Consider the following 18,707-nt stretch of genomic DNA (forward strand, 5'->3'; position numbering starts at 1 on the left):
TCAGAGATATAAACTTGGGAAGAGCTCTTATATCAATAATAACAATATAATCAAGTTCAAAAAAAGAAAACATCTTCACCCAGCACAGCTACGCAATACAAACAACACTAATTAAAACTATAACAGTGCCGTATTCGCTAAACAAGACACACTATCGGCCTCTCCAGCCTTAACCCTGGGTCCGTTACAGTTCTTCGCTCTCCTCCTCTCCATGGACTGGGGAAAATGCCATTACCAACGGCTGTGCCGTGAGTTGAGCTAACCATTGACTGACAAGGACCTTTAGGCCAAAATTTTCCCGTGCTTTTGGACTCCCGCTGAGTTCTTTGAAAGACGTGATAGATGTTTGTTGTTGGTGTTGTTGTCTTTAGGCCGCGTCTGACGCATGGTTGCGTAGATTTCGAAGAGCATAGTTGATAGTAGGTCATCTTGCCTTTCAGTAAGGCTGACGGGAATAGGCGGGCAAGAGAACGGACCGCCAATGCTGGCGTGGGGCTCGAATGGACTTCCGGACTCGAAGCGGAAGGCGGCTCCTCCACACATGTCTGTGCTGTGTTGCTTGCGCAGTCTCAAAATTGCATCCTTCAGGGAAGCCACCTCTTCCTCACATCTTTCAAGGCTGGCCAAATGCTGCCATTCACGAAGCCGAGCCATTCTTTCGGTTGTCTTTGCAATCCGATTCTCCTTCTTCGTTACTTGATCGCATACTTTGCATTTTTTTGCTTCGTCCTGCCGCTCATACACGAGCTTCAATCCGCAGGTCTCTCCAATGCGGTACTCTTTGTTGCATTGCTGACGAAACCTGCCCCACTTCCAATTGCCGCATGCCCAGACAACCTGGTCGAAGTAACACATCATGAAAACTGGGAGAGGTAAAGTGAACAGAAGAAGATTTTGGCCTGGAATGGGAGACTTTTGAGCCTGGCTGCTGGGGCGCTTTTCTTATCTACTCAACCAAAAGCTATTGATTAAGTATTTTCGAAATCTCATGGTGACTCCGTTCAGTGGGCGCGAAAGTCAATTTCACACTCTTTAGCTGGTCAACAGGGAATGTTGTTACTGGCTGCCTGTCGCATGAGAAATCACACACAGACCCGCCAATCACCAACGATGTCGTCTTCGCCAACCGACGAGCAGGGGGGGACCAACGGAACGTAGCAGTGACAATATCATCGCACGTAATCGTTGAGTCGGACGAAAGGAAACTATGTCTCCGCTCTCGTCACGTCGGCGCCTGTGCTTCATCTTTGGCCATGGCGCACTCGCCCGCTTGTACGAGAGACTAGAATTGTTCCGTTTGTTTTACTCGACAGTTGGTGCCCTGAACCTTGCTAAGCCGGGCGAAGGTTCTGCGGTACCAGAATTGCACTTTGCCCACTCCCGACGCTCTCGGCTTGGCAAGTGAGGCAGCCCGACGAGCCATTGTTGGCTTGGCTTGATGATTCTGGGGTGGAGGGGAACGTGATCCGGAGCATTGGCGGATCAGGAAGGAACCCGCACAGCTAGCTACAGATCGGGATAGTAGGCCCGATGCAATCTGCCGATTATCACGGAGTGGTTTAAAATGCGGAACCTTTGCAAAACTTGACCGAGGCCCATATAAGCTGCTGATGTTACTGGACAGCCGCTACCACACCAATCCCAACACAACGGTACGCTAGCGGCGTCACCAATTCGTGCGCGTTAGGTCAGCCATACACTGCCGTATCTAGCTTCAAAGACTGCTGGAACCAACGGATACGAGAGACCTAACCCAGAACTACCTGAAACATTATTTAACCCCGGATGACATCAGTTCCCACTCCATAATGAGGTATGACTATTCCATCACAGCACAAATCCCTGAAAAGGGGGGCCCCTCAGGTGTGCTCGAAGCGACGACTGACGAGAATTCATAAGGTTACCCCCACACCTACCTTCTCAAAGCTGTGGTGTGGGTGGGTTTGTTCAAGCGCTTACGAAGAGAGTTGTGGGTCCCGGTTACCGGGGAGAAGTTCCGAGTCACAGCCTAGATGCTGGACAGGTCATGGACCAGGTGCTGGGGTGTCCTCCTCTCTCTTTCCCCTTTCATCCCTCCCTGCGCTTGTCGACAGTAATTCATTCGAGGGCCCAGTGCGCGCAGCGAGGAGAAAAGGTCATTCACCACCCGCTTTCTATGTTACAAGTCTTTTGACGCCCAGGCCATGACAATCTATCAGCGATACCACATTATCACAAGTCGACCGAGCACGAAGAAAATAGCTCGATACAAGTGATATGCTCACGAGCCAACATCCAAAATTTCACCACTCTGAGCTACTGCATTGAAAATAAGTGCGCTTATTACGAGATCACCAGCTCTTAGCTATGTGTGACGCGAGGGGGACTGGACTTATTGTTCACAATCTGGGGCGATGGCTTACCTACATGCATAGAGAAATTATCCGTGATCCAGGACGAACCAGCCACTAGCCTTAACAACTATTCGGCGAAGACTTTGCCTACTAAAGCATGCACAGTGGAAGAACAGCGCATTTCCTATATCATACGGCGTGAGTGAGGCTTGGGCACCCACTCAAGCATGCAGAGTTGAAATGCGCCGCACCCACTTCTGCTCCAACCACAGCCCTTAGATTTTTACACCCCATTTCGCTTCCAGAAATGCGCCGCACGTCGAGTTTGGGCATGCTTATCAGACAACGATTGTTTGGCGGACACAATAATTAGACAGCGAGGCTGGCAAGCCTACGCACTCTCGGGAAAGTACCTACTTCGGACGGGACGTGAAAGTGATCAAGATACCTACAATGATCTACAAGAACAGTACAGATTGAGAGAAAAGTTTGTCCGCCTGGATTTCCGCCCATCTCAGCCCCTGACGTTCTTGTCACAGGATCCCCCCCCCCACTCTAACTGTGCTTGAAAAGCATGACGTCTCCGAAGCCTGGATTAACCCTATCTCCTGAGTGCGTGCGGACCTCCACTGTGGTAACGATGAGGGGGTATGGCCAATTAAAATGTGCGAAATAAAAGGTACAAAATTCCCATGCTAAATTAGGTGGTGATAGAAGTCCCAGCAATATTTGCTTTGACATATCGTAACATCACAGATACGGCATCCGAAGGTGGTCTGACTACGCACCTTAGGCCGCTTCCTCTCCGTTTTTTCCTGATTGCCGCTGACCTCCGTAAGAGGGCTCCATTCCGAGGCGTTTGTTCTCAGCTGCCCCTGCCGACACCCTTGACAGGCTAGGCAGTCTGATTTGGCATGACGGTTGATAAAATTGATCTCCCGGTCCACGTGTTTACGCTGTAATTCGGCATCCTGTAGATCACGCTCGTCTCCTGCTCGGTAAAGCTGCCTTGCCTGACTATCATGGCCGTAGGCGTTGAATAATTCGTTATAAATGCACTCTCGCCACTGCCTGTGATTCGTGTATCTCTTCCACTTTGGCTGCCCGTGAAGTTGAGCAACATAGCTGTTAATAAGGGCCACATCAAGGAGGAAGGTCCAGGCTAGTGCCTGCCATGGGCCCCGGCGGAGGGCATGATCATACTTATAATATGACCTCAGCTGATCACCACGGTCAACATGGTTCATCTCGTCGTTGTAAGCAGCAGCCACTGTCGGTATGTTGATCATTTTGATAGCTTCGTTCCTAAAAAAACGGCGTATCGGCTTGGCCTCTGACTTCTTGGATGACGGCTTCTTCCTCTGTCGGATAACACGCTCATCGTCGGCGCCGGTAAACACGGTAGATAAGAATAACACAAGCTTAGTGTCCTTCCAAGCGATTTGGTTAACCTGTGGTTACAGCACGAAGGCGAATTAGTAGGGGATTCTCAGCTAAAAGTATCTGAAGTAAATACCTGGTTGTCAGGGGTTGGTATCGCCTTGACGGCATTAAATTCGTACATTTTTTTGACCTTGCCGTCATCGTTCTTATCCCTGACTAATTCCTCGTGGATGCCACTATTCGCACGAGCTGTGCCAGTGGCCCCGTAGCCCTGCTTGCGGAGGTTGCGGAAGAGAGGCGGGGACGAGAAGAGGTTATCGACGAAGACGTGATATGTCGATTTTGGCAGTGTTTTTGTAAGGCCAATAACGACGGCTTGGGTCGAATTCACTGCTTCACCATCGTCTTCTATATCAGGGGCTTCCTCTGCGGCCTTGGCTGAGACCTTCCTTCTTTTCCTAGACCGGGCTTGTGAGGGTTGTGAGGGTTGTGAGGGTTGTGATGATAATATCTGCGTTGAAATTTCAACGCCAACGGCGCCATGTTCTGCATCTTTGATATGCCATAGCCAGTGAATAAAGAAGCCCAGCTGGGCTATGACCCAAATCTTGAAGCCCACAGGGTCGGGCTTGCTTTTGATAGTCGTGATAGCGTCGCTTCTGCCCGTATAGCGGATTATGCACTCATCGATAGCTAGGTGGGACCTAGGCCGGAACAGCTGCATGGATACGGCTTGTATATGCTCAGACCACTCTTCAACGCCTTGGAATACTTTCGGAAGTGGTGCAGTCTCGTCAACTTAGGTGTGGTCAAAGGGGCGAAGGTGCCTGTGGATAAGCTGAAAGTTATCGTATGAGATGAACTTAACAAATGAGTGCTCAGCGCGTTGAATACCGGGCTTGGGGCTCTCCCAATAGCTTCGTATCTTCTTTTCCTTATGCACTCCCATATAAATAAGCACTGCAATCATCGTCATCACCTCTGAAGCCGTTGGACCTTCCCATTTGTGGAGTTTTGAGGTTCGCTTCATTTCGGTTTTCCAGCTATCGATCCAGCCGTTCAATTTCAGCCACGAGACCCAGCTTCTCGTATAGACGACCCATTTTTCAACGAGGGATATAGGGAGGAAAAGTTGGAATAGCTTCAGAGGCGTTGGAGGCAGGGTGTTGATATGAAATTTACGTGTTTCCACTTGGAAGGGCTCGAAGCTCGTGCCTTGGTCCTCTTCGGCCGGAAAAACCGCGGCCCGGGTTGAATCATTGGGCCAAATGCGATGGCTGTGCCGTTCATCGAGAAAGCTCGTGTCATCATAGGGGGTGATGACCTGTATCTCGTCTAGAATTGGAGGGGAGCTCATTGATGAGATCAAAATAATTTAATGGTGTTTAGGGTGTGAAATGGCATCAATTTCTTGTTGCATTAAACTTTTCGTACCCCTCACGTACTTCCGAGGTGACCGAGATAAGTGGGGCAAGTGACTTTGCGGAGGTCCGCACGCACTCAGGAGATAAAGCAGTTAAGAAACCTTGACGGGCGATCAATGAGCCTCTCTCCCTTTCTGCTTAGCTTCCTGCAGTAATGCACTAGGCTATATATAGATTAGCCGCTCCATGCTTCCGAAAATGGATGGATTTTGTCCGCAAAATTCGTGATTGGCTGAATCCTAGCCCCACTCTTCCGAAAACGGCCACATTTTGTCCGCTAAATTCTGATTGGTCACCAGACGGCAGAGCGACGACGAGGTTGGCAACTTAGAAGTGCAATAATGCCACAACAAGAATAGAAGTAAAGGTAAAAATAGCTTTCCCGATATTACAAGATCTCATTAAGTAGATTTGAAGCCCGGTAAATGGTTTTTACTAACTTCCTGCCTCTAGGCATAGTCGGGTTTTCCCCTAATGGTGACGTTATTGTACTCAACTAGCCTTAGTCGCCAGCTCAGCAATAGGATACACTAACTTTTTGCCCTTGATTAAACCCCTCCGTACTTGATACATGCCCTCACTAACAGCCGCCAGTCCACCACGGCGCACCTCCAAAGGCTGCGGCACAATCAAACCACCATCAAGCAGGCGCTGAGCGAGCATATACCAAGCCTCAGCGCAGACGCGGTCGTCGAAGCGTGCCTCGAGGTCAAACGGCGGGGCCCATGCTATGTCATGGCCGAATTGCGTATAACAGCAGACCCAGTCAGGCTTGATGCTGCGGCGTGTATGCCCGCGCAAGGGGAAAGGGTCCAGGGCCACATATTGGCCGCCGGCGGGGCCGAAAGCCTTATAGCATATGGCCATGGACTCTGAGTTGGAGATACAATCCAGCGCTAGACCCAGTGTTCCAGCCGTATAGTTCAGTATCTCAGCACCGCATTCAGACGAATGATAGTCGAAGGTAGCAACGGCACCTAATTCGATAGACCGAGCTTCAGAGGTTGCAGAGCATGTCGCAATGGGTGTAAAGCCTAGTAGCTTGAGAACTTGGAGCGCCATGGCACCAGTTGCTGTCCCGCCTCCGTAGACCAATATGTATGTTGGGCTTGACCCCTTCCCCCGTTCGAGCTGAAGAGGCCCTGTCGCTTTTGGCATCGGAATCTGCATATACTGGAACAAGGATAACCCAACAGTTGCTATAGCAGCTGGTAGTGACGCAGCAGTAGCAAAGTCCATATTGGGAGGAATGTGCCAGGCTAGGCGAGTAGGGATTACCACATACTCAGCAAACGCGCCATTGTCGGGTCGGAGAGGATTGTTGCCAAAGATTCCGCCCATAACACGATCGCCAATATGCCATTGGTCCCCATCAACGTCACTACCCAAAGCAACCAAAACACCAGAAAAATCAGTGCCGCCGGTTGCGCCGAGCATGGGTGATAAGTCAGCTGACTTAGTGTCCACTTGGTTAATCGAGACGCATGCCACCCGCACAAGCATCTCCGACCGACCCAGAGAGGGTAATGCAACATCTTTGGATACTTCGAGATGCTCAGACCGGGTCACCTTGAGTGCTGTCTGAGTAGTTGGAAGAGATTCGTGGGAGCTCATGATAAACGGGCTGCGATATGATTGGCCGGGGTTTGGGCAAATAGACTGAAAGATATGAAAATGCTCTTTTTGATTTTTTTTCCTTTGGTTTGTTGCCTATTTATAATAAAAGGGCCTTACATGGTATCTATGTAATACTCAGTTCGCATAATTAATTGACTATCTAAATTTCTTCTAGAAGTTTGCTTACTATGGACTTTCCCTATTCGGCGCGTGGCTAATAATTGATCAATGCTGACTGTAGCTCGTAGTCAGCATAAAATTCACATTTGACACATGCCCTTTATGACAAAGCCAGGCTTTAACCTCAATAAGTGCTGACTACAACTTATTACAAATCTAACGTCATAGCCACAGGTACCTATTTGATTAACACAAAGCTTGCTTGAGAATAAAATAGGGTTGCAATAGAAACTAATAATAGCCAATTGACAGAGAAATATAATAAAGCTTCCTGATCATAGCTAACAACAGCTAATTAAGTCGTCCTTCCCACATCTTCATTGACCACTCAACCTTGTGCACTTAGATACAGTTGCCAATATTCAAAGCCTTCACAATGAGTCTACCGCTTACTGAACTCGCCATCAAGTATCGCTGTGACAAATACAGACCGGAAAAGGCGTTGATTACTCGCCAAGGCACCACCATGGAGCTTGCTGGTCATCTCTACGCACCACACTACGACTTCCACTTTAGTCCCTTCCGACACCGTGAAATCAACGTTCTTGAGATTGGTGTGGGCGGGTTTGACGACCCGAAGGCTGGGGGAGAATCGCTGCGAATGTGGAAAGAGTACTTCCCCAAGGCGCAGATTGTGGGCCTCGACTATTACGATAAGACATCGATGCAGGAGGACAGAATTCGAATCTACCAGGGAAGCCAGGACGATGCAACTCTCCTTCAAAGAATTCACGATGAATGTGGGGGGTTCGATATCATCGTCGACGATGGAAGCCACCGCTGCGACCACGTCATCGCCTCGTTCAAGATTCTATTTCCACTCTTGAAAACCGGTGGCGTTTATGCCGTGGAAGACTTGAAAACATCCTATTGGAAAGTTACTGGTGGGTCGAGCACTGACTTGACGGCGACTTCCACTTCGATGGGATTTTTCAAGAGTCTTCTTGACGGGCTGAATTATAAGGAGTTTGAGCTTCCTGGATACGAGCCGACTTATTTCGACAAACATATTGTATCCATGACCTTCTACCACAGCATTGGCTTCATTACTAAAGGCAACAACGACGAGGAAAGCATTATTATGGTGAACAACCAGATGCCGGAAGTGCTGGCGGACGCTTTTCCAAAGTTTGATTGGATGCAGGCGCCTTGAATACCGTGTAGGGCGTTATCCAGATCTGTCATGCGCTGACCAGAAAACGCATCACCACGGGATCGGACCCACCCGGGAACGATCCCATCAATTAAGATTAAGTATATATAGCACACGCTCGTTAGCACTTTCTTATATACTAGCTACTTTAGCTATTAATATAACTTAGCTATATATAATAACGTACATAATAAGCTTATGCACCAGACAAGTATATGCACCACTTTCTACCACCTCTAAAGATAGAAATCATCATAAAACCACCACAAACCATTTAATCAATTAAAACTACTCACTATACTCTTCCCCAGATATCTCAATCACTACCTGACAGGTCCTTGCATTATGCCCGGGCTTGCCGCAGACACCACAACGCCGAACGCCCGGTCCGACCGACCTTCCTTGACCACCACTCCGCGACGATTCAGCCACTACCTGCGCATTAACATCCATCTGATCAATTGCTTGCCTTCCCTCCTCTACTGTCATCGCTCATCTTTTCTGCAATCTAGTCCTTTTTGCCCTCTGGCGCCAGCTTAGTATCTCATTCGCCTGTCGAAGGTCTTGGACCTCGGCCCTTACTAAGGCCATCTCATGCATAACTGCCTTTGTCCCCTTCGCAAGGGACTTTAATGCTTCGAGGATTGACTCTGGAGAGCTGCTTTGGTGCCTTCTAATCTGTCTTTCAAGGTATTCAGACTGAGATTGGGCCTCAAGCACAGTCTTTGGGGTCTTTGAGACCCAAGGGGTCAAGGGTTCAGCCCCCTCCTCGGCGGGCGTTGGAGTCCGTAGCTGCACATCAAGCTTTGAGACCACACTTTCTGGGTCAAGAGGAATAAGGCCGGCGCCTTTAAAAGCCCCCTTGATATTCCTTTCTGTCATAGTGGCCTTATGTGCGGCGTAGAAGGCCGGAAAGAACTCGGTCTTTGAAACGTGGGTAATAGAGCATCTGATCAATCGCTCTATTTCTCGACCATAAGCTTGCTTTAGCACGCTAAAGCACCCGACGTCAAGGGGCTGGAGTAGATGGGAGGAATGAGGTGGCATACAAAGCCGGATGATCTTCTTTTCCTCGCAATATCTCTCGAAGTCGATAGAGTGGTGACTTTCATGGCCATCGAGGATCAAGAGACGATAGCGACTATTTGATCGCTTAGCTGTGCATCGGTCAAAGTGCTTCAGCCACTCTCGACCGGTCTCATTATCGGTCCAGCCATTTTGGGTCGTTGTAATAGCCCAATCGCCCGGGAGGTTGCTTTCTCGGTACTAGTTAGCGAGATGATATTGGCCCGCACCGATGATAAACGGCTAGATCGCCTGGCCTTCCGCATTGATCGCTTAAATGACCGTAATCCATTCCCGGTTTCCAGGCTGCACTAATTTCGGCTTTGAACGCCTTTCTGCACCTGTGACAACCATTCCGCTTGTAATCATGCCCATAAGAAAGCCAGTCTCGTCAAAGTTATAGAGATCATCTAATCAGATGCCATACTTCGCGATTATATTCGCCACAAGACGAAACCAATCGCGGATAATGGTTGGATCTTCGCATTTGGCTCTCTAGTAGTCATATTTACGAAAGAAACGCGTCTTAAGCTCATCGTGTCGCGTGACGAAGTTATGAGCCTAGCGCTTGCCGACGGGTAGCGCGCCGCGGTCGGCAAGCAATTGATCAGCCATTTCTTTGACACCACGTAGCCGGGGGGGGAATCCTCGCGAATCTAGGTCGGGGATAAACCGAATAATAGCTTGCTCCTCTAGATCGGATAGCCTACGCGATTTCTGGATAGTATCGCGTCGAGACTGGATGCCCTTTTGCCGGCGCCAGAGTGTACCATAACCGACTTTATAGGTCTTTGCAGCGCGTTTAAGACCTAACTTAGGGTTATTTTGATAGGCATGAAGTGCAAGAAGAATTCTAGCTTCGTAATTTAGCTGCGGCATTCTGGGTGGTTGAGAATTAATTTATTAAATAGTGAGGATGTATGATGAGGGATTTTTGATCCACTTGCTTGTCTGATCCACTTGCTTATCATGTACGTTAGTAGGGATCGGATACCATAAATAAGATACCGCGGATTAACATTCTTAGGTATCCCTCTCGGGGGATCTATATAGCAGAATTATATATAATCACTATTTTCTTTTTAATGCTAGGACTAAGATTTAGCTAATTTAAAGAGACTAGATAAAGACTTGTTTTATGCTCTATAGTAAGGGAACACCGCCTGGGGAAACAAGACCTCTCTGTTGGCCTAAATAAACCGTTTCACGTTCAATGGCTTCAGACCACTATTGCCTTAATATGGTTTGTGCCCCTCTTTGGAAATGCCCCAAAAAAGTCAGCATTGAAGGCAACATCACGCTCATATAGCGTATCATTCAATGATAGGTTAAAGCCAACGGAGGGAGAGAACAAGCGCCCTAGGGTCAAGTAAAGTACCATATTTGCCACTTCCATTCCCAAGCAACTGCGTGTCCCGCGTCCATAATTACGGATGTACTTGCGCAGGCGCTTTCGTTCGTTCTGATCGAGCCACCGTTCTGGCACGAATGTGTGCGGATCGGGAAATTTGTTGGGGTCGAGATAGATATCGTACGTTGAAATGGAGACTGTGACGCCCTTAGGGATCACTATATCTCCATACTTCATCTCATTATCAGGGTCCGCCCTGGGCAACCGGCCAGCAATGGGGTGATTAAGCCGAAATGCTTCCTGTATGACTGCGTGCAAGTATGTGAGTTCTCGTAGCTCTAGGTAACTAGGAAGTTTCCCTAGTTTCATTTCGCATTCACCAAGTTCGTCTCTTAGTCGCGCGAGCTTTTCGGGGTGATTTAGTAGCATAAATGTCGCAAATGCAATGGCTTGGCCAGTTGTGTCGATGCCCGCGTTGATGCATAGCCAAACTTCATTGACCACACGAGTTAACTTTTTCTCATGAGCTGGAAGGTTTGAATCCAGTATATGCTGAACAGTGGATATGAAGCCATCGTCATTGCCTGCTTCAGCAGGCTTTTCGCGCGTGGTTGTGGGCGCCGTTGCAACAAGGTACTGTTCTGTGACGGCCTGATCGATCAACTATCCATAGGCACCACATTTCATATTAATATATAGATGTATTTTAGGGGGGGCGGGAAAATAAAATGAATTGCCTGGACTTACATTCCTAAAACGCAAAACGCGCACCATGCCAGGACTGGCTGGCTCCACACGTTTGACCCAGCGTGCTGGTGCTCGCATCACCTCAAAAAACCAGTGCCCAATATGACGACTGATCATGTTCATGCGTCCTAAAGTCCTCGCGATTTTGAACATTTCATCCTCAAAATCTTGAACATCAACGAAGCCGAAATCGTATCCGAGGTTCGTGGTACACGTTACGTCGATGGCTAGGCATCGGAAGGCATTCCCCACTGTTTATAGAACCAGATCACGGGTTAGCAGCCCTCGGGACTCGGTAGGGATGGTGATTGACTTGCGGGTTAAAATGTCACCGGTGCCCTTCACTGCTCGGAATCTCGCCAGCAGTTTCTGTACCAACGCCTCATACAGGTTTTCACGAGACATGATAAGAGGAGTGGCGAAGACGGGCAGGATAGCTTCGCGACGGATTCTATGAAGCTCATGAGGGCTACAAAACGGCTATTAGCAAAGAAAAATATGATGGCGCCGGTGGGCAGGTGCCCGCCGGTTCCCAAGTTACTTTACCCGGCTTGTAAAACGCTGTCAGGTGGGCCATTAGATCGGTAATACCACCATGGCCTGGACGACTTCCGTGAAATTTTGTACGGCTCGGTGAATTCTGAATCGCGAATATGCAATTCCCAAGGATTGATACGCACAATTGGCCCTGGTGCAAGGATAGTTAGTAACTGCGCTTCCTAAAGCCTCAACCCCCGGCATCCTATCACTTGCCTAAGGTGTCATGCATGTCATTAATCTTAGCCCAGTACCGTCCACCGCCATCTTTGAAGAAATCATAATAGAACTCGTAGGCGAAAGTGAGGGCAGCTAGCTTCGGCCCTGGAAAGCGGGCAAGCGGACTAAAAAATAGTCGATAGATGGCAACAAAGCCAATGTACGTCATCACCGATAGCAGACACACAATTGACCACAACATGTTGTAGATTATACTTGGGGTATTTTCTTTGTGAATATAGGATGCAAGAGAAATTCCGTAAATTATACCAATCAGGATATTCTGCGCAAGCTGGTAAAACTCACGCATATGATATAGTGAGGTGAACACAGACCTTTACAGCATCCTTAGCATACCTACGTAATACAAACTGATCAGCTGCTTAGTTGATGACTCCCCTCTACTTTGTTGTCTCGAGGTGTTTGTATTGCGACTGTCACCTAACAGGCCGTGTAACTGCTGGCTGTGTCAGCATTTGTCAGGTTCGAATTCTGAGAATGTCATGATCAACTGCTGACTGTGTCAGCATTTGTCAGGTTGAATCCGAGGATACTGTCCGAGTGGTTCGTATTCGGGCTTGGGGCAATCGGCCAGGCGAAATCGAGCCGCAATTGTGCAAGATACTGTATACCAGAGTATACAGTAACGATCGAAATCTGTTGTCCCATCTTTGCGCATAGACATTGCTGACTGTGCATTACACAGCAACGATTGCATCGTCAAATCGTGTCGCCGTACCCCGATGATAGCTTACAGTCGGGCGCCTCTGGGTAGGAACAGGACCTTTGGTAATTAGCTCTTCCATAACTTTCCATGGCTATCCATGACTGCAACACGTTCGATTCTGGGCGTAATGCAATTGCCGGACTCGGGGACACAAAAATAATCTGTTCTACGATTATTCCAGAGACGAACAATACAAATACGTGTCTTTATCTATACATTCCTCCTTTTCGTCAATGAATCAATCATGCTGTTCGCGTCGTGCTACTAACATCGCTGGTCACAAAACCGGAGGAATGAGCCCAAAGACCCTTTATGACGCGGCCGATGTTGCCTGCGCCCCGTCAGCCCCACCCCGCCGCCGTCCGTCCTCTCGGTCGGTGCGGCCGGAAACTGACTCCATCACCACTAACAACGTCGTTATGGCTCCGAATCTTGCTGCTTTTCAGCACGCGATGATCCATGACATGATCCTAGCCGGGTACAACAATGCCGGCATAGCCCGCACCACCAACTTCAGAGCAAGTTCGGTCGGATGAATACGAACGAACATACGATGCTACGGATCGACCAAGGCCCCCGCTATTAGAGCCGGCCGCCGCGGGATATTAAGTCCCCTATGTTAACCGTATTGCTAGACGAACTCGCTGTGAGGCCAATATTTATCGAGATGAGATCGGGGAATTTCTCGAGAAGGGGTTAAAGACTACCATTTCGGTGTCCAACATCAGCAGGTCGCTAAAGGCAGTGCGGTGGTTCAGGAAGGCCACACGACCCGTAGCGTTCGGGCGAAACGCTGATCTGCGAGACTACTATCTCTACAAGCTTTCCTTCTTCAAGTCGTATCAGGTTGTCTACACCGATGAGTCTGGACGCGACAGACGCGTTGGCAGGAGGTGCTGTGGATGGGCCCCAAAAGGTGTCACGCCGACTCAGATACATCCCTTCCATCACGCCCAAAGATACCAAATACTCCCGCCGTATACGCAAAAAGGTGTCCTACATTATTAAATCTTCTCTGGAAGCACAGACAACATAGTGTTTGAGGAGTTCTTCGCCGAGCTGAAGGCCTTTATCAGGCGTCACTGGCACGAGAACGAACATTGCATCTCAGTAGATTTCTAGTCTTATCTAGAGTGATGCGATGATGTGATTGGTGCACGGGAGGAGAGCGCGAGGGGCCACTTCGGTCACGCAGGCGTGGAGATTGAGGAGCCTCCGTCATGAAGAGAGTCAATACACAGCCACTCATTGTACGGAAGCATTGGGTTAGCAGAACAGGAAGTATAAAATCGATTATTCGCTCTGACTCCGGCGCCTTCTGTTCCCGAAACTAAATCTCGACGTCGCTCACCCAACGACGAGCGATTCCTGCTTTGGCCCCTTCCCGGCGTCATCTCGATCGACGCTAATCCGTTCCAGATCAAGCCAGCCATTCCTCCAAGGTCAAGCGACACACTTTCCAAAACTCCTGCTTCCAGACACCGTCGCTGACCTTCGAGTAGCGCCAACCTGCTATGGAGCTGCGTGTAAGTGGGTAATGAGATGTACTTGCTATGTATGTGTTTTCCCTTATATACATAGTAACCCTTCGATCCTCGTAGTCCGACGGCTTCCGAGCAGCCTGCTGGCTGCGTTCCTGGGTCGCTGTGATGCTCCCTTAGGCCGAGGCCTCGGGCTTCCATGGGCTTCTGTCGGTCTCCGCAGCCCGATTGGCCGTCTAGATATTTCCCGATCGGGAGGCTCATGACAAAAACTACCTTAACTATTAATGTAACTTAGATAGACTCAATACCTTAAGTATACTACGAGACGTGACTTATACCTTTTGCCTTAGAGTATGCAACCCAAGCCTTAGCTAATATAAACTCAGCACGACTGGTTTATCCCTTGAGAATACTATCCCTTCAGCTGTGGAAAACCTCCCGCCAGGTCACAGCGGGGGGGGGTGCAGCCAATCAAAATGCATCGCATCTACGATACCTACTCCCCCCCCTATTTTAGCCTATGATAGAAGTACCAGCAATCTCTCGAGTTACAAATCGCTACATCACACTGCTCACATCCCCAAATCGACTGGCGCCTTCTTTTGTTGTAGCTCACCGGCGCCAAAGGCTTCCTTGCACTTCTTGACCTTGGCTGCCCTAATTAAAGCCCTTTGCAAGCAAGGCAGTCTGATTTTTTACCTCTTCGGATGTGCTTATGTTGTGCCACGGGCGTACATTCGTCCCCGGCTCGAAAAGTCCGCCTTGACTGGCTCTGTGGATAGAAAGCCTTGAAGACCGCGTTATAGAGGCATTCCCTCTACTTCTTCTGGCTTGTATAACGCTCCTAAGCCGGCTCCCCGTGTAGCTGTAAGAGGAAGCTATTCACTAGGACAATATCCAATAGGAAGGTCCAGGCAATGGCCTGCCAAGCGCCCCGGCAGATAGGATGATCATAGCCTAGATATGACCTCCTTTGGTCGCCTCGGTCAACATGATTCATTTCGTCGTTGTAGGAAGCGGCGATAGTAGGGATCGATACGAGCTTGACCGGCTCGCTACTAAAAAAGTGCTGTATTGGCCGTGCTATTGGGGTCTTCGTTGACGGTCTCTTCCTCCAACGATCACACCTCTCATCGCTAGTAAAGACGGTTGAAAGGAGCAGTACGAGAGTATTATCCTTCTAAGCGATCTGGTTGACCTATAGAAGAGGAAGATAAGTTATTGGCCGGATTGTTAGGAAGAGTGTCGAGTCTTCCTACCTGATTATTGGCTGTTGGGATGACCTTGATCTCATTAAATTGGAACCCTGACTTCCCTGCCTTATCGGCCTTTTTGGCGTCCGCGAGGCCTTTATAGATACCATAATTAGGCCGGGCTATGCCGGTTGCACCGTGGCCGTGCTGACGAAGGGAGCGAAAGAGGTCCGGCGACGAGAATAGGTTATCCACAAAGACGTGATATATCGATTGCGGCAATAGGTTAATAAGGGCAATAATAACGCTTTGGGTCAAGTTCAACGCCATGATCTTATCCCCAGCTTCTGTGATGACGTAGATAACTTCTTTAACCTCGTCGGCCTTATTAGCCTTGCTAGGACCCTTGCTATTTACCTTGCTTTTCTTTCTTTGTGATGCCGGCTTCTTCTTCTGAACTCCAACAGGGCCGTACTTTGCGCCGGGCTGGTGCCATATCCACCTCATGAAGAGGCCTAGCTGAGCGGCTATCCACACCTTGAAGCCTGTGTCGATAGGCTTATTGGGGACGTATGCAACTTGCTTATTCCTTCCTGTATATCGGATCATAGCCTCGTCGACGGCAAGATGCGTGCCCGGCTCACAGAGCTCTGTTGTTGCAAGTTGAACGTGCTGAGACCATGGCTCAACGCATTGGAAGACGATAGGGAAGTCGTCGCCGCCGCCGTCGGTGAATTTGGTATGGTCAAAGATGCGGATATGACGATAAAGAAGCTGAAACCGATTATAAGTCATGAACTTGATTATCGAGTGTTCAGGCCGCTGATCCTCTAGCTGAGAGGTCTTCCAATGGTCTTCTACCGTTATTTCGCTATGGATTCCCATATAAATAAGGATCCCAAGCCAGATATATACCTCTGCAGCCGTGACTGGCTTCCAGGCGTGGAGGCGTGACTGATCTGTTATTTCGTGTTCTTGGCTATCAATAACGCCGCTTTGGATGAGGCTGCTGACCCAGTCATTGGTGTACTTGACCCAGTCATTGACTAGAGAAATGGGTATAAAGTGTTGGAAAAGTAACAGCGGGTTCTGGGGCAGCTTATTGACGAGAAGTTCTCGTCGCGGCACCTCAAAGGGTTGAAAATCGAAGCCTCGGTCTTCGGCAGGCAGAAAAACCGGTCTCCGGGTGCTATCACCGTCATGCTCTTGAAGGCTATTATCTTCATTGATGAAGCTATTATCATCATATGGGTTGACTGCCTCTATAGGTAGTGGTGAAGATATCGATTGAGAAGACATCGTGTAATTGAGAATGGTTTGTATAAGGATTTAGGAAGTGATGATTGATGACGCATTGTGTGGTTCCCCTCATGTACCTTCTTGATGACAGGGGTGGTGTGGGGCAGGGTACGGCCGGGAGGTCCTCGACAATTGAAGGGATAGTTTTAATATCATAAAACCGCGTTCACACAGGAGACTTTTCCTAATTCAAAATCTATATGACTTCAGATAAAGAACAAACCACCGCCGTTTGTGTCCCCTCACTCCATGTATGTAACTGCCGATGTCGCGTGCTTTCTGTTACCTAATCCCCTCCCGCTCCCCAAAGTCGGAAGATGCTCATCTCGCCAATGTGACTCGGGCCTGAAGCGGAAGCTTTGCCCAGATGTTGTTTGTCTTGAATTGAATCCAATCCACAGTATTTGGAGTCAACGCCAGGTCAAAGTCGTAGAGGATCCTACCCAGTATACCGCGTATCTCATGCAAAGCTATGTTTTGGCCAATGCATGTTCGAGGTCCAGTTCCAAAGGCCAGCCAGGCTGCGCGGTTATCGTACTCATGGTATTCCGAGAATTGAACTTGGCCAGGAATCCATCGCTCTGGAACGAATTTCTGAGGGTCTTTCCAGTGGAGAGGCGAGTTATTCATCGTCCAAGCGGCCACAGCCACTTCGGTCTGTCATTCCGAGTCAGCTCATGAAACCTAGCTATCTAGGATGGTGCACATACGCCTTCGGCAAGAAATTCACCACAAACCCGGTTACCTCCAGGAGCAATTTCCCGTTGGGTTCCCAGACCAATCTGGCCAACTGGGTAAACTATGCCACAGTTAGTGATTACCCATACTGGGTTAGAACGCAAGATATTAAAACGCGCGCTTACTCCTCAGTGCCTCTTCAATGACAGCGTTTAGGTATTTCATCCTCTGGAGAACATGGCTAGTTAAGTCGGATTTGTCTGGGACAGCCCGGATCTCGCAGACGAGCCTCTTCATTTTGTCGGGGTTATTGAGAAGCAGACAAGTGACAGCTATCAGGGTAGTAGTGGTGGTTTCTGTTCCAGCTACCATCAACATGTTCGCATTCGCATTCATTAGCGTATGAGACATGATCTCTCCTGGCTGCTTAAGAACATAGCCAAAAATATCTGGCCTTCCATCATTGCCCTTGTCTAAGCGTTTAGCAACAAGGGCGCTGCAGTGCTGTATATGTTTTGCAGAGTCATGCAGCATACCATTCGGCGCGAAGAGGTCGAATAATAACCCACCGAGAGGATATGCCTTTACGACAGACCTTTTATCTACAATCACGCCGAAGGTTAGCTTATGTCGCCTAAAGTTGAAAGAACCCGGGACATACTCGCAAATTTGTACATGACAAACACTGCTTGGACCCACGAGGATTCGACTCCGGTCTCAAGCTGGCCAAGCCCCTCCCCGAAAGTCAGATCGCCCATAATGTCAAACGTAGTAAAGTTGTATAGTCTGGCGATATCCAACTCTACCTCGTTATTTGGGCTCGTGGTGATCTCGTCCCTGATTCTGTGTATAAGTTGATCGATATACTTTTGAACCAAGGCCTCTTGTTTTTTCCATGCCCGATCACTAAAAGCGGGATTAAACTGCTTCCTTTGTGCTGCATGCCCGGCTGCACTCGGCTCAAGGGCCATAGGTAAATGGCCACTTGGCATATTTTTCATAGCCCGGTCCAGATTCTTGACATTTGGCTTGTAATCGCCATGTTTATGTCCATATATATCTTTCCATGCTTCAGGAGCAATGAAGCTAAGACGATTCGGCCCAAGACGAATGATTGGGCCATATTTTTGGTGTTGCTTGGCTTCCCATGCAAGGATAGATCCCTTAATGAAGTGACATGTCCAAACCATACTGGTTAGCTTACAAAGCAATGGCCCTGGGTATTTGCTCAGGGGATGAAACCAGATGCGGTAGATAGCGGTGCTAATAAAATAGGCAACGGCCAAGCTGAGAAATGTGAGCAGGCAGAAAACGACC

The 18,707-nt window shown here is 48.8% G+C and overlaps 3 protein-coding genes across 3 annotated transcripts; 1 reads left to right on the forward strand and 2 right to left on the reverse strand.

The window, feature by feature from the left end:
- Positions 1-5,632: 5,632 nt before the first annotated feature.
- LRP88_01744 (zinc-binding alcohol dehydrogenase family protein) lies at positions 5,633-6,754 on the reverse strand (the record flags this gene model as incomplete). Its single annotated transcript, XM_083238420.1, has 1 exon — positions 5,633-6,754. One exon carries the CDS (start codon positions 6,752-6,754, stop codon positions 5,633-5,635), a length of 1,122 nt encoding a protein of 373 aa, XP_083105806.1.
- Positions 6,755-7,313: 559 nt separating this feature from the next.
- Positions 7,314-8,090, forward strand: LRP88_01745 (uncharacterized protein; the record flags this gene model as incomplete). Its single annotated transcript, XM_083238421.1, has 1 exon — positions 7,314-8,090. The coding sequence occupies one exon, from the start codon at positions 7,314-7,316 to the stop codon at positions 8,088-8,090; it is 777 nt and encodes a 258-aa protein (XP_083105807.1).
- Positions 8,091-15,400: 7,310 nt separating this feature from the next.
- LRP88_01746 (uncharacterized protein) lies at positions 15,401-17,687 on the reverse strand (the record flags this gene model as incomplete). Its single annotated transcript, XM_083238422.1, has 5 exons — positions 15,401-15,418; positions 15,480-16,187; positions 17,052-17,369; positions 17,423-17,511; positions 17,576-17,687. 5 exons carry the CDS (start codon positions 17,685-17,687, stop codon positions 15,401-15,403), a joined length of 1,245 nt encoding a protein of 414 aa, XP_083105808.1.
- Positions 17,688-18,707: the final 1,020 nt, after the last annotated feature.

Source organism: Fusarium phalaenopsidis (genome assembly GCF_050370095.1).
Source record: "Fusarium phalaenopsidis strain FUZ10S chromosome Unknown contig_32280, whole genome shotgun sequence".
Lineage (NCBI taxonomy): Eukaryota > Fungi > Ascomycota > Sordariomycetes > Hypocreales > Nectriaceae > Fusarium > Fusarium phalaenopsidis.